This window comes from Malaclemys terrapin, chromosome 1 (genome assembly GCF_027887155.1).
Source record: "Malaclemys terrapin pileata isolate rMalTer1 chromosome 1, rMalTer1.hap1, whole genome shotgun sequence".
Taxonomy (NCBI): Eukaryota; Metazoa; Chordata; order Testudines; family Emydidae; genus Malaclemys; species Malaclemys terrapin.
The window spans coordinates 129,989,990-130,006,929 of NC_071505.1; the positions used below are offsets into that span (position 1 = coordinate 129,989,990).

The window sequence follows — 16,940 nt, forward strand, 5'->3', positions numbered from 1 at the left end:
TACTGGCGGGCCCCATTTAAAGACACATACACATGGAAATTTACAAAAAACTTTTACTTGACAGTATGGTTGTGTCTATGTAACTGTACCATAGAGAATTAGAGAGGGGAAATAAATATTAAAAATAAGGAAATTAAAGCCTTTAAAAGCATGGAAATGAACAGTGGAAAATAGTAATTTTTTGTTTCGTTGGGGCAAATCAGATATGAATATATAAAGCTAGAAAATAATGTTTGTTTTAACAGCGGGGGGGGGGGATTGAGCAGTGTTCAAAAGTCTTGATAATGCAGAGTAAAACTCCAGCACGTCTATGCTCTGGCATTAATTGAGTTATGTACTTAAATCCTCCCCATATAAGTGGGATATTATACCACTTAACTTTGCCAATATTTATTCTTTCTTTCTTTCTTAGACAAAGTAAAGAAAATTAATGCAGTTCTTAATGGGTTTTTTCAGTGACAATGCAAAGCGGTTCCTCGCCCTACTTTTTTTTCTGTTGTGATCATAATTTTACAAAAATAGCTTTTCATAAATATAGTTCTCAGTTTTTTGTGTTAATGTGTGTGAACTCTATAGAAACATGGTTGAATTTCATTGGTCTATGACTTCATCCTTTACTTGTCTAGCTTGCTTTTTAAAGTATGCAATAACATGGCACCAAGATACTTAAGTTCATTCTCGAATGGAGTCTTCTCTACATCCTTTAGTGTTTGCAAAAAATTGATCAATGCAGTGTTTTTTGCATCTTCAAGACAATGCTGCCGTGCCACATCTGTGTTCTGTTTTAAAGAATTTATTATGGAGTTTGATCAGCTTTCTTTCCATTATAATGCAAAACATGGTATTTTGGTCTTTTTACAAATTAAATTGGCATGTGAATATAGTTATGTGAGCAGCATATTTCTATAATGTGTAACTTTCTGCTACATCTGTGGTTAGTCTTGCCAGGGCTCTCTAGTCAAAGAGACCTTTGTCTCAGGGTTTGCTCCCTGGTAAACTAAATTAAAATAGAATAAAATAGTAATCAGCCTTCACAACTAAGATGTTCATATTTGCTAGACTCCCGAACGGAGAAGATTGTGGAGATGGGCATTGTGAATTTGTGATTATGGAGTTTTTCTGTTACTTATGCTATGTAGAAAATAAAAATGGCATCATTTTGCAAAGGTTACTTGGTGGTGTTTGAGAAGTAACTAATTTGCTTACAGGAGAGGGGAAAAGAATATCCTATTGAAATCCATGGAAAAACTCCCATTGATGTTTAATAGAATCAGGATTTGGCCCAAGAAGACACAATTTTTTTGCTTCATCAATATTTTACATTATGGAGGTGTGCTAGTCCTGCTATACTTGAGGATGCAATATGATCTAATTCTATCTAATATCTTGTGCTCCTGGAGTCTTAAAATTCCACCTGTCCAACAGGGTGAACGCCATTTAATAGCACTGAGTTCCCTTAAAAATATTTCCTGCAGGACAGTTGGAATTTTAGGGCTTTGAGACTTTGTAAGTAGGTGAGAAGTGTGAGATACTGTTCTTAAAGAAAAGATCACTGTATAGTTGAAAAATGTTAATAGCATTACAAAACACTTACTTAAATTTGTAGTCAAACAAAGCAAGAGGTGGCCATGAACAGAGCTCACAAAAAGCTTTAGAACTGAATTATCTCTCCTTATATTGATTCTTTTGTCTTCATTCATATATGAATAACCAGTATGCTTTAAATGAATACATTTTAAGTACTACAATAAAGTGTGTGGGTTTTTTTCTTTTTTGCCTGACAATATTTGCACACCATTTAGTGGTGTTCCCTCTGGCATTATTTGATTCTAATTTTAGAAACATAATTCTGTACATAATTCTGTACGATTGTGAAAAGGGAAAAAATATTTACATCTTGAATTATTTCCAGAAGAAGGCTGGAGTTTTTCTTAACTTTAAATAACTTAGTTTTTCAGTACTTTTCGGATATAGATGGATCATTCCAGTATATCACCCATACCATTTCAAAATAGATTTATTTTTCTGGAGGAAAGATCTATTGTTTAGTCAGCCTGCAATGAGATAATTGCCACGTATCTCATAAAGAGATAAAGTTATATTTATTTCTCGTATGCAACCAAGATATGTTGTGGCTTATAACCTACAGGCAAATGGTGGGTTGCTTCAGATTTTTGTTTCTCATAAACAGTTTAGCTGCAATAGCATGTTTACTCTATATTACAAAAAATACGAGTGGTGAAACTTTAGGCTCTTCAGTGGTTTTCTAGTCTTTCGATTAAAATACAACGTGAGTTTAGCAAATTGACTTAAGAGTCGTAGTGTATCACCTTCAGAACTGTGGTTTCCCGTTATTGTCCCATCGCCCTGATTCAGGAAGGCGTTTAAACATGTTTAAAACCCATTCAAGTCAAGATGGGATTTAAGCACGTTCCTCAGTAGGGATGAAGTTAAGCATGTGCTTTAAATGGTTTTCTATATTGGGACCTATTTGAATGGCTTTCTGAATATATCAGCCATGAGTATTTTTCTATCTTGAATGGTATCAGAGATTTTACAGTGGATAGAGGATTCAGACGAGAGATCTCTCCAATACTTAAATCCAGTTACAATACTTAAAAGAAGAGAATCAGAGATACCTGAATTGCCCGGTCATCCCTTTAGGTGATCCTTCCAGAGCAGGGTTGAGACACACTGGCAAGATAGTGTGGGGATATTGTCACTACTACTGTGACACCGTGCCTGTTTTGTGGCTAAATAGAGAACTTCTGTCTCCAACACATGCAATCTGGCACCTTTCATCATCATTACATTTATATGAGGTTATAAAAAAGTCTACTACAAATTACTCGTTACTGCAGGTGTGTCAAACTCATTTTGTGATGAAGGCTGAATTACATTTTTAATTAGTCTTCAAAATAAGAGGCCTCTGTTTACTGTGGACCTCCCATGTTCAGGGTAAAATATAGCCAAGTTCAGGGGTAGAGTATAGCCCTTGTGTAATGATTTTATGTTGTAGTTAGTAAGTTTAAACTGTTTCATTTATCGTCACTCAATCGAAAATATTGTGTGAATCACCATTAGGACCACCACTGTTTCTGCCCTCACAGTTCTTCTCTCTCAGCCTTTCTCTGCTTGTCTCTCCCAGAGTCTCTGCTGCTTGGAGGTATTAATGCAGCCCTCACAGTAATTTAAGATTGCACTTATATTTGGTCCTGCCAGCCACAGTAACTGAAACAGTGATCCAGTGAGTTGGCCGCAAAGGGAAAACGACTAGAATGGTGTGATTCTAGTCAGTTTCCCTTTCAGCCAACTCTGTGTGTAAAGAACTTCTGCACTTGCTGAAACTATAAACACAGAATATAGTTAGTTTGCCTTTGAATTTAGCTCTTTATACATAGAGCCAGCCAAAAAGGGAAACTGTCAATGATCTTAGGATCCTCCGAGTCAGTTTCCCTTAGTAGATGGCATGCTAAAGTGTTGTGTCTGTAGCTACAAATGAAGCCTAATTGCAAGGCAATCCTAAATTGATTTGAGAGCCAGGTGAATACATCCATTGTGACATGAGTCCAGAAACCATGGATAACTTCATCTGAAAAAATAATTAGTTACCTATTAGTGATACTTTTCTGATCGAAGTGACAAATGTGTTCTTTACTTCTAGATTATTTTTGCTTGTGCATGCAAATTGCACAATGCATATTGAATCTGTCTTGAATGGATGCCATGAATGTTCTGACTTCATGATCAGAGTAGGAATGGCAAGAGAAGTAACAGAAAATAATCCATCACTTTTCAGTCTGAAAAACTAATTGGTTTGCTCCTCAGGTTTATATTTTAAAATAACAAATTTCTCAGATTATTTTAGAAGTTACTTTAAAATATAATGCTTATATATAAAGCATTACTGTAGCTACTTTAACAGCCTTGGGAAGTCCCCCCAAAATTAAATATTATCCTAACTTTTTTGCATCCATGCCCTCAGCAACACTAAGTGATTGTGATTCTCTACCAAAATCAAGCACTGCCCCTTGCTATGCATTATCCAGTAACCTAAAATAAACGGGCACTATGAAGCCAATGTGCCTCAGGATACATTTTTTCATATTTTTTCCTCTGCAATAAGATTCTTTTAAATAATTCACTGTTATATTTGCCAGCAGAATTTCAAGGCAAATACATTTCATCAGAGCAGCTAGAGGGACAATGTCTATATGGCAGTTAATATGAAATTTTGTTCACAGGATGAGGTAATTTCAAGGTCTCCGGTACAGAAATGACTTCTCAGCTTCTGCTTAGAAATTCTGCACTTCTGCCTTTCCATTTGTCTTCAAATGCACTGCATGGATTATAATGGGGGAAATTTTCAAAGGAAGAAGTAGCAGTAGGTGCCTAACTCCCATTGACTTTCACTTTGTTGTCTGTGTCCATGGGCAGAGAGAGAGAGAGACTGGCCAAGATTTTCAAAAATAGATGCATAAAAGGCTCCTAAATTCATATTTAGGCACCTAATTAAGTGTCTGTTTTTCAAAAGTGCAGGCACTTGCATTTCCCTTTGTCTTCATTGGGAGCTTCTGGGTGCTTAGCAGATTTGAAAATCCAAACTTTTATTTAGGTGCTTCATGGGAGATGTAATCTGGCCAGGAAAGCTAGCCCATAGAAGAGAATGAAGGAATAAGGCACCCAAACTACAGCTCTCATTAGGTACTGCAGTGGCATTTCTGAATCAAAATTTTTGGTTTTCAACCCAAATATTTTGGTGTGGGTTTTTTTTTTGTTTGTTTGTTTGTTTTTTATTTTGGGGGTGGGGGGAGAGTGTTTGTGTTGTTTTCTTCTTTCAAAAAAGTCAAAACTTTTCCCCAGGAAAAGCAATATCTTCAACCAGCTCTCTTGTTAGTACACTCATTTTTATATTCTCTTTTTGTAAGGGATGTCCTGTAAGAAGTTTGTGACATAGTTTGCACCTTACATTACTGGGTCCTCTTTAGAGTAAAGTACAAAATATAGGGTCAGATTCACCAAGGTGGTTCTTAGAGATCAAATTGCACCTTCCTGCTCCAACTAGCTCCCTTGTGCCTAAGTAGAAATTCACCTTAAAGGAGCACATGTGGTACTTCTGTTGCCATTTTCCTTTGGGTTTTTGCCAGGAAAGACGTAGGAGAGGGTATCTTTAGTTCATGGAGAGAGCCCTGTGTCTCTCTCTTCCAAGACCTCCTTTTCACAGTGTGCACTACCCAGTTTTTGAGCTGTGATGACATGTAAAGCTGTTTCTGATCAATGCACACTCCTCATGATGGACTTTCGTCTTCCAGGGCCCTATACCAGGCCTTACACTGCTTAAAATCTGGCTGAACTGAGTCCATAACTTTTTATAACACGCTTGTGTTCAGTGGATAATATACTGTGAGTTTATCCTAGCTTTGTCTGGCCAGTTGCTTAACAGATGCACAGTACTAGATATTTAGTTTGTTCCAAATCCTAAAACATAAGTCAGCATTACATCTAGTGAACCTTATTATATAGTTTTGTAATAAAGTCAAAAAGTACAAATCCAAAATTACTCCTTTGTTAGCATTTCTTTCTTCTCCATATAAGGTACTGTACAGTACATCCTTGTTCTCCTGAACTGCTGTTAACCAGAACTCCTGTCCAACTGAGTTTCACTATTAGAAATTTTATGGTTGACTCCATTGGGTTGGGATGTAACCCGTGTGTTTTGAGTGAAGAGGGAGAAAGCTTGGGCTAATGTACTGCTGCCTAAGCCTGTAACCTGTACACAGAAGATGTATTAGAAAGGAAAGATGTGTTTGAAAAGGCTGCCCATGGCTTTATCCACAGTAGTACATTTGCAGTGGTGTATCAGAGTTGATCCAGGGTCATACAATTTTCCCCCAAACCCAACTTCATTCCACTACTTCTTCCTTTGCAATCTTCTGGAATACTCTAGCACATCACAGGGCTTGGAAACTAGTTCCTGATTTTTGGTCTTATACACATGATTGTGTCAGAACATCTCTAGTTCTAAGTTCTGGGTCCCAGACTTCAGCCCAAGCCCAAATGTCTCCACTGCATTTTTATAGCCCTGCAATCTGAGCCCCACAAGCCTGAGTCAGCTGACATGGGCCAGATGAAGGTGTTTAACTGCAATGTAGCCATACCCTAATTGACCTCAGTAGGAAGCAGTGTACTCCTACCTGTTGTTGAAATTTAATGCCTGAAAATTGCTTCATTATACTTTCCTTTTGCTGACAGGTGAGAAACTTACTTCTACAAATGCTGCTTTAGATTAGTTCTAGCTCTCTCCTTTGCATAATGTAGGGATTATAATATTGAATGTATTGTTAGGCATATGTATAGATATTTATATTGGAGATAACCATGATTGTAGGAAGAGTGCACTAATCAACTCTTTGGGAGAAAGAATGGGATGAATTCTGAGAGACTTTTCCCTGTGCCCCTGAAATACTTGAAATATAAATACGTACATGTATACAATTTACAGTTATCAGATTTACTTTTCTGTTACAGGAAGTCGTTAAGGCAGCAATAATGGAAGAACAGAAACGAAGTGAAAAGGCTGTGGAAGAAGCTGTGAAAAGAACAAGAGAGGAATTGCTGGAATATATCAAAGAACAGAAGAGGGTAAGTGTCACTCTTATATAATAATGGCCTAAGGTTTAAATTCATGTGGCTAGAATTATATTAATTAAGTTTATTAAGCATAAAAGTCAGTTTTAAATTGTAATGTTATCAGTTCAATTTTTATACCTGTGATTTTGCAAATCTACTTTGGATAATTTGTCTGGCATAGTACTATATCCAATTATGCATATCTGCAAAATTTCAATTCTAACAGAAGCCAAGGAGAAGTACAGAAATGAATATCTTGGTTAAAATATGTAGAATTTCTTATTACAAAAATTATAAAGTTTGGACAAAAATGCAGATCATCATATCCCATTGTTGGCAGTTGAATTCAATTCATTATTGAGTTCAATAGGTTTAGCATGTTCCATTTTATCTCTATACATAAAATCATTGTTCTGCAGACTGTGTATGCAACACATTCTCTAACTGTTGAGTTACTTATTCTCTTGTGTACACACTAATAAATGTCAGGTATTATGTCCAAATTGTCAGACACCATTCTGAAAAGGTAATATTTCATCTTGTTCAGAAAGTTGATGTACCAAGACTGCAAACATTTAAAGGCCTGCTCCTATTGAAGTCACTGGGAGTTTGCCATTGATTTCAATAGGAGCAAAATTAGGACCCAACTGGACAGAAGTCCATTCTAGAATGGTATATACTCACTTGATTCACTTCTGGGGGAGGCAGATATTTGCACTACCACTCTCCCCCAGGGGTACCAGTTAGGAAAGACAGTTTTGAGTTACGATGGTGGCTCAGAGGAACCATGCCAGCAGAAGCTACCCATTGGATGTCCAGAGGCAATGTGTCCTCTGGCCACACCCCTTCCCACTCAACACAGTCCAGTTTTAGGGTTTTGCTTGATATCTGCAAGCCATTTGGGGACCTAGCATAATCTGATGCTCCACCTGAATCAAACCCAGTAATTTTAGAGCTCTGAAAATATAAATATAACATTATGCTTGAACATAACTGGTAACAAAGTCATATTGTCTTGTGAAAGAAAGCATGTGTTTGGTCTCTTATTTCCCTGGCCATCAGAGGCTCGGAGTAGTGTGGGAATTCAGCCAGATTCATTTAACTTCAAAAGTATTACTTGCTGATCAGTCCAAGAGCAGTATTGCATGAGTTCTCTGTCATTATCTTATGACTGGAGGTTAGTTTTAGCAATATTGGGTTTGTTGACAGGGAAGGTGAGACCAATGCCCGGGGAAAACATGTTTGAGCTCATCTGTATCTTGACTAAATTGATCAATCACAAAAGGCCAATTACGGAATAAATGATACCACATAAAATAGCAGTCTCTGTTAAAATAATTCACATCTCAGATAAACAAACTACCGGGACCACCAACTAAGCTGTCTAGTGCAAAATCCTCACTGTCAGCAACAGTTGTTGTTGTTTAGAAAATATGGCCTTCCCAAAACAAATGTAGTCAAAGCCGTATCCAGCAGAAAAATTTGGAAATTAGCATAAAATAGTTGAATGTCTGGATCAAAAGTGAAAGTCTACTGAAGATCTCACATATGTCTTCTATTGAGTTCTCATAATGTTTCCCTGTTCTACATGAAAAGACTCAAGGGCTCCATTTCCATCTCATTTGCAGGTGCATTTCCCCCCATCTCTTTCAAAAACAGTTATTTTATCACAGGTTCATTAGTTTATTTTAAAATTGAGATAAGTATCTGGCCAAAAATTTAGCTACCAAAATAATCGTAATAGTTGCCTAGACACCAAGAGTACCAGGGTTTTCATTGTTCATCCTCAGATTTTCATTTCCATCTGGAAAATACAAAAAGCGATTAAAAAAAATTCAGATGGTTCCTCCATCAAATCAAACCTTCAAGATGATGACTTGGCTGCTTAGAAAAGGATATTTAAAATAATAACTTTCCCCAGTAGTCATAAGCACTATTTCAGCTAGCAGAATGGATTCCACAAATTCTGTTTACTACATCTGTGCAAAAGATTTGCTACAATACTTTTGCAAGAAGTAAACACAATGTAATTCTCATCAGCCATCATAGTGTTGTGCTCATTCAGTACTAAAATCTTTTTTTACACTGAGGTTTACAAGTAAATATTGTAAGAATCCATGTAGTAGTATCAGCAATTTTCCCACTTTACAAAAAACAGAATATTAATCAATTAACTACATCCTTTACAAAAGGCTCAAAAGATGTTGACCCAATAATAAACCGTTGTCAATTTAGTATTTATTGCTTGCGTTAACATTTACTGTGCACTCGCTATGATCAGTGAAGACATCAAACTTAGAAACTTAGGCTGTTTTTTCAGGGTGTTAGCCATAACATCTGCAAAAGTCTGTGTGCTTCAAACATCATTGATTACTCTTCCTTTCTTCACATTTTTAAGCTCTAAACTGCCTTCTGAACTTTATTTTCCATAAGTCATTAAAAAGTTTCATGTGAAAAGTATTATTACATTTTTATTTGGAAGCTAGTCACCACAAAAGATATTTAGAATGAAGAAAAGGTTTTGGCAAACTAACACATCCCTTGAATTTTTTTATCTAGCAAATCTAAAACAGCTCATCTCCATTTCATCCCTTGGTATATGGATTTCCATTTACATCAGAAAGAATGGATTTTTCCCCCCAAAAAATAATTTATAGACATAGTTGCTTCATGGAGATCTCTTCCCATTGTTTTATTGTCTTACTACTATAAAGCTATCTCACCTCTTGTGAGACTTACAGAAATTAGTATAAAATTCATATTAAAATCTTGGGCCAAATATCGCAGCCTCCCCCCTCCCTCCCATGCCTCCTGCCTGTGGCAATCAGCAGTTTTTTTGGTGGTCAGGAGGCTGAGGGGAGGGGGCAGGACATGTGCCGCGTCCTCGCTCCTCCACCCAGTCTCCTGAATGCCGCAAGACAGCTGATTGCTGCGGGCAGGAGGCGGGAGGAGCAGGGGGAAGGTGCTGATCCGCGGAGGCTGCCGACGGGCGGGAAGCACTGGGTGGGATGTAGGGGACCTGATGGGGGGCTGCCAACCTGTTTAATACCTATATTAAATTGCTTGATTAAAATTGTTTAAAACTTATACTGTACATGTATTAAATTGCTTGTTTAAAAATGTTTAAAATGTATATAATGCCTTTTATCTGGCAAAAAAAAAATTCCCTGGAACCTAGCCTTCCCCATCCCCCCCACCCCCCATTTACATTAATTCTTATGGGGAAATTGGATTCGCTTAACATCGTTTCGCTTAAAGTCACATTTTTCAGGAACATAACTACAATGTTAAGTGAGGAGTTACTGTAATTTCACATCATATTACATTTAGATGAAATGAGAAAGATATTTATTATATAAACTAAAAGTAGCTGGGCAATAGTGTCTCTGAATCAAAACAGAGTATTAAGTATAAGAAAAGAAAATTCAAATGCATCTAATCCTTGAAATACTTATCAAGGAGACAATGAAAATTATATCCTTGACAGAATCAATCTTTCCTTCAATTTATCTTGTAAGAGTGGAGTTTTCATTCATTCCATAATGAATTCCAGTCTTGAATGTCAAAATGCTGAATACAAGTGGAGGTTTTTGTATTACTTATTGATCAGTTGCCTCACATGCCTGTTCAGAAAGGATACAGCTAAGGAGGGCTAGCTATTCCTGGTGCAAGTTTTGTGAAGTCTCTGTGCATTGCCATTCAAATTGGAAAATGTGTATAACCCCAAAGTAGCTTTTGAGATGGCTACATCAGAGGCAGTGTGAACAGATCTCTGGTCAAGGCTGGAGCACCTGTCAGAATGAGAAATATACCTTATTAACTATACTAAATGGCAATAACTTTGGGAGGGATTCCTAGATGGACCCTCAGAGAAAGCACAGGTTTTACTTCCATTTACTGGCTGAAGTTCAGAGAGATCATATTGCCATTTTTCTTCGAATATCAGAGGAAGATCCGGTTCCACCCACTAATGGGTAGCATACAGTGTGTAAGAGTACACTTCCTTGCTGTTTATAAAAATGTTTAAAGTCCTTCGAAGCAGAGGACGTGGGCAGAGCAGTATTTCCACTTGGTTAGCAATGATTAAGTGCTTCAGGAAAAGATCCATAAACAGAATCTTGTTCAGAAGCGTCAGTTTATTTTGAAATTGTATAAAATACATTTCTTTCCTTACAATAACCGTTCTGTATAACCAATGTTCAAAGTAACTTAAAACTCACTGCTGGACATACTGATTAAATGATTTTTTAAATTTTTGTTTCAGTCTAATATCTGTTTTATCAACTTGTGTAGTTTGTGATAAGCCGCTAAAAAAAATCTAACATTTACAGATATCCTCATACGTGGATTCTTGAAAAAGTCTCTGTGTCTGCTATTACTACAAAGTGGTAGTAATAGCAACCCAGAGTTGTGTGTCAACTTGAAGTTTTAATGTTCCACAATAATTTTTCCTAGTGAGTAAAACTGAGGAAGGCTTAATTTATTCTGCACTTAATTCTCAGTGAGAGCTTGTCTAGAGATCTTGAAAATCCCAATATAATATTCATTACCCAAAAAAGGAAAAGAAAGTAGGTATGACAGAAAAACCAGAAAGAAAATTAGTCTTTTGTTATGATTATCAAAATGTTACAACTTATTGAAAATTCATAAATCTGGTTCTAATTTAGAATAATATTAAGAATCCTTTATATGTTAAATTTTTATAGTAATATACAATATTAAGAACTGTTACAACTGTCCTCACTCACTTTCAGATTACTCTATATAATCACCGTTTTTAAAAAGAGACTTTTCTCTTTTTAAATTTTTATCATCTAGAATCTTTCCAAATGCCTATGGAATCTATATAAGACACCAATTTTAACTGCTTTAAAAATGAAAAAATAAAATCCTGAAAATAACTTCCTTTTCATATGTATAGCCAGTGTAATATCACATATAACATACTGAAATTAATAAAAGATACCTCAACCTTTGAGGCTTTTAGAAAAAGGAGACAGGAAAGACCACATCCCCTGACATATCCCTGAGGGAGGAAGAGTTTTTGGTTTATAAAGACCTATGGCCTTGGATTAGAAAATAGTGTTTTCCAACCCATCCCACAAATGAGACCATTACACATGAGCAGGCTATGAAGAAGGAAGGAAGCATCCAAGAAGCAACAAATGCTCACATCCAAGGAATGATTTCTAAAACCAAGTGTAATAAGTTTTTTGGTTTTTTTGGTTTTTTAATAAATCTCAAGAATTATTCTTCTGCATTGGGACCCAGATTCTAAAGGACACTAACTTTTGTACATTAAAAGGCAATGGGCTAGTGTGCTGGAAAGTTGTATTCAAAATTAAGTTTTATAGAAACAATCAGAGTTAAAAAAGGAAGCCACTTGCTGCAGAAGTCCTCCTTCCTTGTGGTTGAATTATAAATTCTACAAAAATTGTATACATGCCATTATCAACATAACCATATGTGCTTATTTTAATCGAAGTAGTAACTTAAATTTAAACAATAATTACAATTGTTAAAAAATTCTTATTTGATGGCTCTAAGTTAGAATATCCTGAATATGAATGGGCCCGTTGCTTTAAAAAGTAGATTAGCCTGGTAATATTTTATTAATAATTCATATAGCACTAATCACATGTCAGTATAACAAGTAAACAATAAACAAATAATATACAATAAAACAATCCTAAAATTAAAGAGTAAAGGAGAACTCTTGGGTACAGCAAGCATACAGATGTTCTTTTTTACCCGTTAGACACAGGTGTGGATATGCTAATCAGAACCACATCCTTCAGGTCTTCACAACACAGAAAATCTTGTTATTTCCCCAAGATTATAGATTTGTAATGAATGCAGGGGAACTGGAACAGTTTGTATAGTGGGGGTGCTGAGAGCCATTGACCCAAACTGTAAACCCGGTATATGATGGAAACAACTTCAAGCCAAGGGGTGCTTCAAGCCAGCACCCTTAGTTCCAGCACCTATGAATTAATGTACAGAACAGATTTCTGATCCCTTCAGAGACTGTGATCATTTACGGGTTCAGATAGTTATAGTTGTCTCCTTAACCACAGTCAGTAGCTAGTCTTCTGTGTAGAAGAAAAATCATTAAGTTTCAAATCTTATTTTCCAAAATAGCTCAGAACCAGTTGTCATCTATTCATTGTTGATTGTAACTACTGGCATTTCTAGACTCCTTGCACAGAACTAATCCCAGGCGAACTTCAGAGATTCCTGCTACATTCACGGAACTATTCCGAGAGGTAATTGGGTGCGGGGCTAGGGAGTGAAAATATTAACCCAAGTGGTTGACTTGCTTCATTGGTAGACAAAAGAAGCCTATGGATTCCCTGTCCAACTCAAATCTCAATGTTGTTCTTCAAGTTTTTGTTCACACAGTTCTCACTGTAAGTGTGTATGTGTCCCATTCAGGCAAGCTAGGATTGTTTTGGTCAGCAGTGTCCACTGGGGTCATGCACTTGCCCTGCATGACCTTATGTGCTTGCTCCCCATTCCCCCAGGTCATAACGGATGGTGCAGCACTCAATTCCATCTTACTGCCCATGACAGGTGGATTTCCTATAGTGCCAAGTTGCTTCCCAGTAGCCTTTCCTATAATAGATTTAGTGTTTTAATAGTTACTTTTTTCAGGTTCTTATTTTAAAACCTGCCCTGCCTGTGAGGCAGCTATTCCTTTAAATTATGAATATATAAGTGCCTCTTTTGTCTAGGGGAAAGTCACATCCCGGAAAAATATTCAATAGATATTTTTCCAAACGCATGCAAAAAAGCCTATGGTGCCCCTTTCACGTTCTTTTAATGAAGACATCTATGAGGAGTGCTTCTGACCTGAGGTCCCTTCTCAAAAGAAATTCCTGTTGCCAGAGTCAGAAAGAAGCAGAGATCTTCAGCAGGGGCTTGACAGCGGTCACCATCCACAGTACCAGCTAAGAAAAAGTCAGAGTCATTCATTCTTCTGACTTGTCCAAGCCTGTCCCTGCTAAATCTGACTGATACCGTGATATTTGGTAGCAGCTGACTCACACTTTTCTGGTCCGGTACTACATTGTCAATCCTCAGCAACCAGTGCCTCTGCCTCAATACCAGTGATATTGATACCATTTGTCTCATAATATTTGGAACCACACCGAGATAATAGACTTCCATCTGTTGAGGTTTCTTCATCACTACCGTTGTGCCTAGTACCATCTTCATTGGTACAGACTTCTTCAGTACAGGTATCTTTAGCTCTGGCTACCATTACAGCTCATGCTGATTAAATAATGACAGGTTTCAGAGTAGCAGCCGTGTTAGTCTGTATCCGCAAAAAGAACAGGAGTACTTGTGGCACCTTAGAGACTAACAAATTTATTAGAGCATAAGCTTTCGTGGACTACAGCCCACTTCTTCGGATGCATATAGACTGAAACATATATTGAGGAGATATATATACACACATACAGAGAGCATGAACAGGTGGGAGTTGTCTTACTAACTCTGAGAGGCCAATTAAATAAGAGAAAAAAAGTGATAATCAAGCTAGCCCAGTACAGACAGTTTGATAAGAAGTGTGAGAATATTTACAAGGGGAGATAGATTCAATGTTTGTAATGGCTCAGCCATTCCCAGTCCTTATTCAATCCTGAGTTGATTGTATCTAGTTTGCATATCAATTCCAGCTCAGCAGTCTCTCGTTGGAGTCTGTTTTTGAAGTTTTTCTGTTGTAAAATAGCCACCCGCAGGTCTGTCATAGAATGACCAGACAGGTTAAAGTGTTCTCCCACTGGTTTTTGAGTATTGTGATTCCTGATGTCAGATTTGTGTCCATTAATTCTTTTGCGGAGTGACTGTCCGGTTTGGCCAATGTACATGGCAGAGGGGCATTGCTGGCACATGATGGCATATATCACTTTGGTAGATGTGCAGGTGAACGAGCCCCTGATGGTATGGCTGATGTGATTAGGTCCTATGATGATGTCACTTGAATAGATATGTGGACAGAGTTGGCATCGGGCTTTGTTACAAGGATAAGTTCGTGGGTCAGTGTTTTTGTTCAGTGATGTGTGGCTGCTGTTGAGTATTTGCTTTAGGTTGGGGGGTTGTCTGTAAGCGAGGACAGGTCTGTCTCCCAAGATCTGTGAGAGTAAAGGATCTTCTCTGAGGATAGGTTGTAGATCTCTGATGATGCGCTGGAGAGGTTTTAGTTGGGGGCTGAAGGTGACAGCTAGTGGTGTTCTGTTATTTTCTTTGTTGGGCCTGTCTTGTAGGAGGTGACTTCTAGGTACTCGTCTGGCTCTGTCAATCTGTTTTTTCACTTCAGCAGGTGGGTATTGTAGTTTTAAGAATGCTTGATAGAGATCTTGTAGATGCTTGTCTCTGTCTGAGGGATTGGAGCAAATGTGGTTATATCTTAGAGCTTGGCTGTAGACAATGGATCGTGTGGTGTGTCCTGGATGGAAGCTGGAGGCATGTAGGTAAGTGTAGCGGTCAGTAGGTTTCCGGTATAGGGTGGTATTTATGTGACCATCGCTTATTAGCACAGTAGTGTCCAGGAAATGGACCACTTGTGTGGATTGATCTAGGCTGAGCTTGATGGTGGGATGGAAATTATTGAAATCATGGTGGAATTCCTCAAGGGCTTCTTTTCCATGGGTCCAGATGATGAAGATGTCATCAATGTAGCACAAGTAGAGTAGGGGCGTTAGGGGACGAGAGCTAAGGAAGCGTTGTTCTAAGTCAGCCATAAAAATGTTGGCATACTGTGGGGACATGCGGGTACCCATAGCAGTGCCACTGACTTAAAGGTATATATTGTCCCCAAATGTGAAATAGTTGTGGGTGAGGACAAAGTCACAAAGTTCAGCCACCAGGTTAGCTGTGACATTATCAGGGATACTGTTCCTGATAGCCTGTAGTCCATCTTTGTGTGGAATATTGGTGTAGAGGGCTTCTACGTCCATAGTGGCTAGGATGGTGTTTTCTGGAAGATCACCGATGGATTGTAGTTTCCTCAGGAAGTCAGTGGTGTCTCGAAGATAGCTGGGAGTGCTGGTAGCATAGGGTCTGAGGAGAGAGTCCACATACCCAGACAAGCCTGATGTTAGGGTGCCATTGCCTGAGATGATGGGGCGTCCAGGATTTCCAGGTTTATGGATCTTGGGTAGCAAATAGAATACCCCTGGTTGGGGTTCTAGGCATATGTCTCTGTACAGATTTGTTCTTGTGCTTTGTCAGGGAGTTTTTTTAGCAGATGGTGTAGTTTCTTTAGGTAATCCTCAGTGGTATCAGAGGATAATGGCCTGTAGAATGTGGTGTTAGAGAGCTGTCTAGCAGCCTCTTGGTCATATTCCAATTTATTCATGATGATGACAGCACCTCCTTTGTCAGCCTTTTTGATTATGATGTCAGGGTTGTTTCTGAGGCTGTAGATGGTGTTGTGTTCAGCATAGCTGAGGTTATGGGGCAAGTGATGTTGCTTTTCCACAATTTCAGCCTTTGCACGTTGACGGAAGCAATCTATGTAGAAATCCAGTCTGTTGTTTCGACCGTCTGGAGGAGTCCACGCAGAATCCTTTTTATTGTAGTGCTGGTAGGGGGGATTCTGTGGGTTAGTATGAATAAGGACTGGGAATGGCTGAGCCATTACAAACATTGAATCTATCTCCCCTTGTAAGTATTCTCACACTTCTTATCAAACTGTCTGTACTGGGCTAGCTTGATTATCACTATCCTTGCATCCATCCCCCAAGGTTTATGTCTGGTTCTTCTCAGCCTACTTCAACTTCCCAAGGATCTGCATCTTCCCTCAGAAGAGCTGTACTCATCTGCATTCTCCTCATCAAGTGGCAGACTTTCTTCAGGAGGTCTAGACTTAGACTTTGAACTGTGCACCATTTACTCAAGTCATAAAAGTAAAGAGCATAATATTGATATAATTACACAATGGAACCACTCCCTTCATGGTTCTTCAGGGCAGCACGCCTATAGGCATATCTGTCTTTCCTACATGTCATCTGAATATGGCGCTACAATACCTTGTAGATCTCCCCTTTGAGGCATTGACATCAGTCTCTTTAAATTCCCCATATTTGAATCCAAACATGCTGCTTTAGCAGCATTTCACTATCAAGTTGAGGCTCAGAGACTTTGCCCTAGAAAGACACAAACTCTACTTGCATATTTCATAAGGGCAAGAATGTGCATTGTACTCCCAAATCATTCCTATCTAAAGTTGAGTTTTCCATATCTTCAAGGGGGATAATATGCTGTTTTTCCAAAAGCCACAATGTCAGAAAGATAGAGCACAG

The 16,940-nt window shown here is 38.0% G+C and overlaps 1 protein-coding gene across 8 annotated transcripts in view; it reads left to right on the forward strand.

Moving 5' to 3' along the window:
• CCDC91 (coiled-coil domain containing 91) overlaps positions 1 to 16,940 on the forward strand; it is a 348,558-nt gene that overhangs the window by 259,238 nt on the left and 72,380 nt on the right. For all 8 annotated transcript variants that reach the window (XM_054038852.1, XM_054038884.1, XM_054038837.1 and 5 more), the window contains one exon: positions 6,529 to 6,642. In XM_054038852.1, coding sequence (XP_053894827.1) covers positions 6,529 to 6,642 — 114 coding nt within the window. The remainder of the gene's footprint in view (positions 1 to 6,528; positions 6,643 to 16,940) is intronic.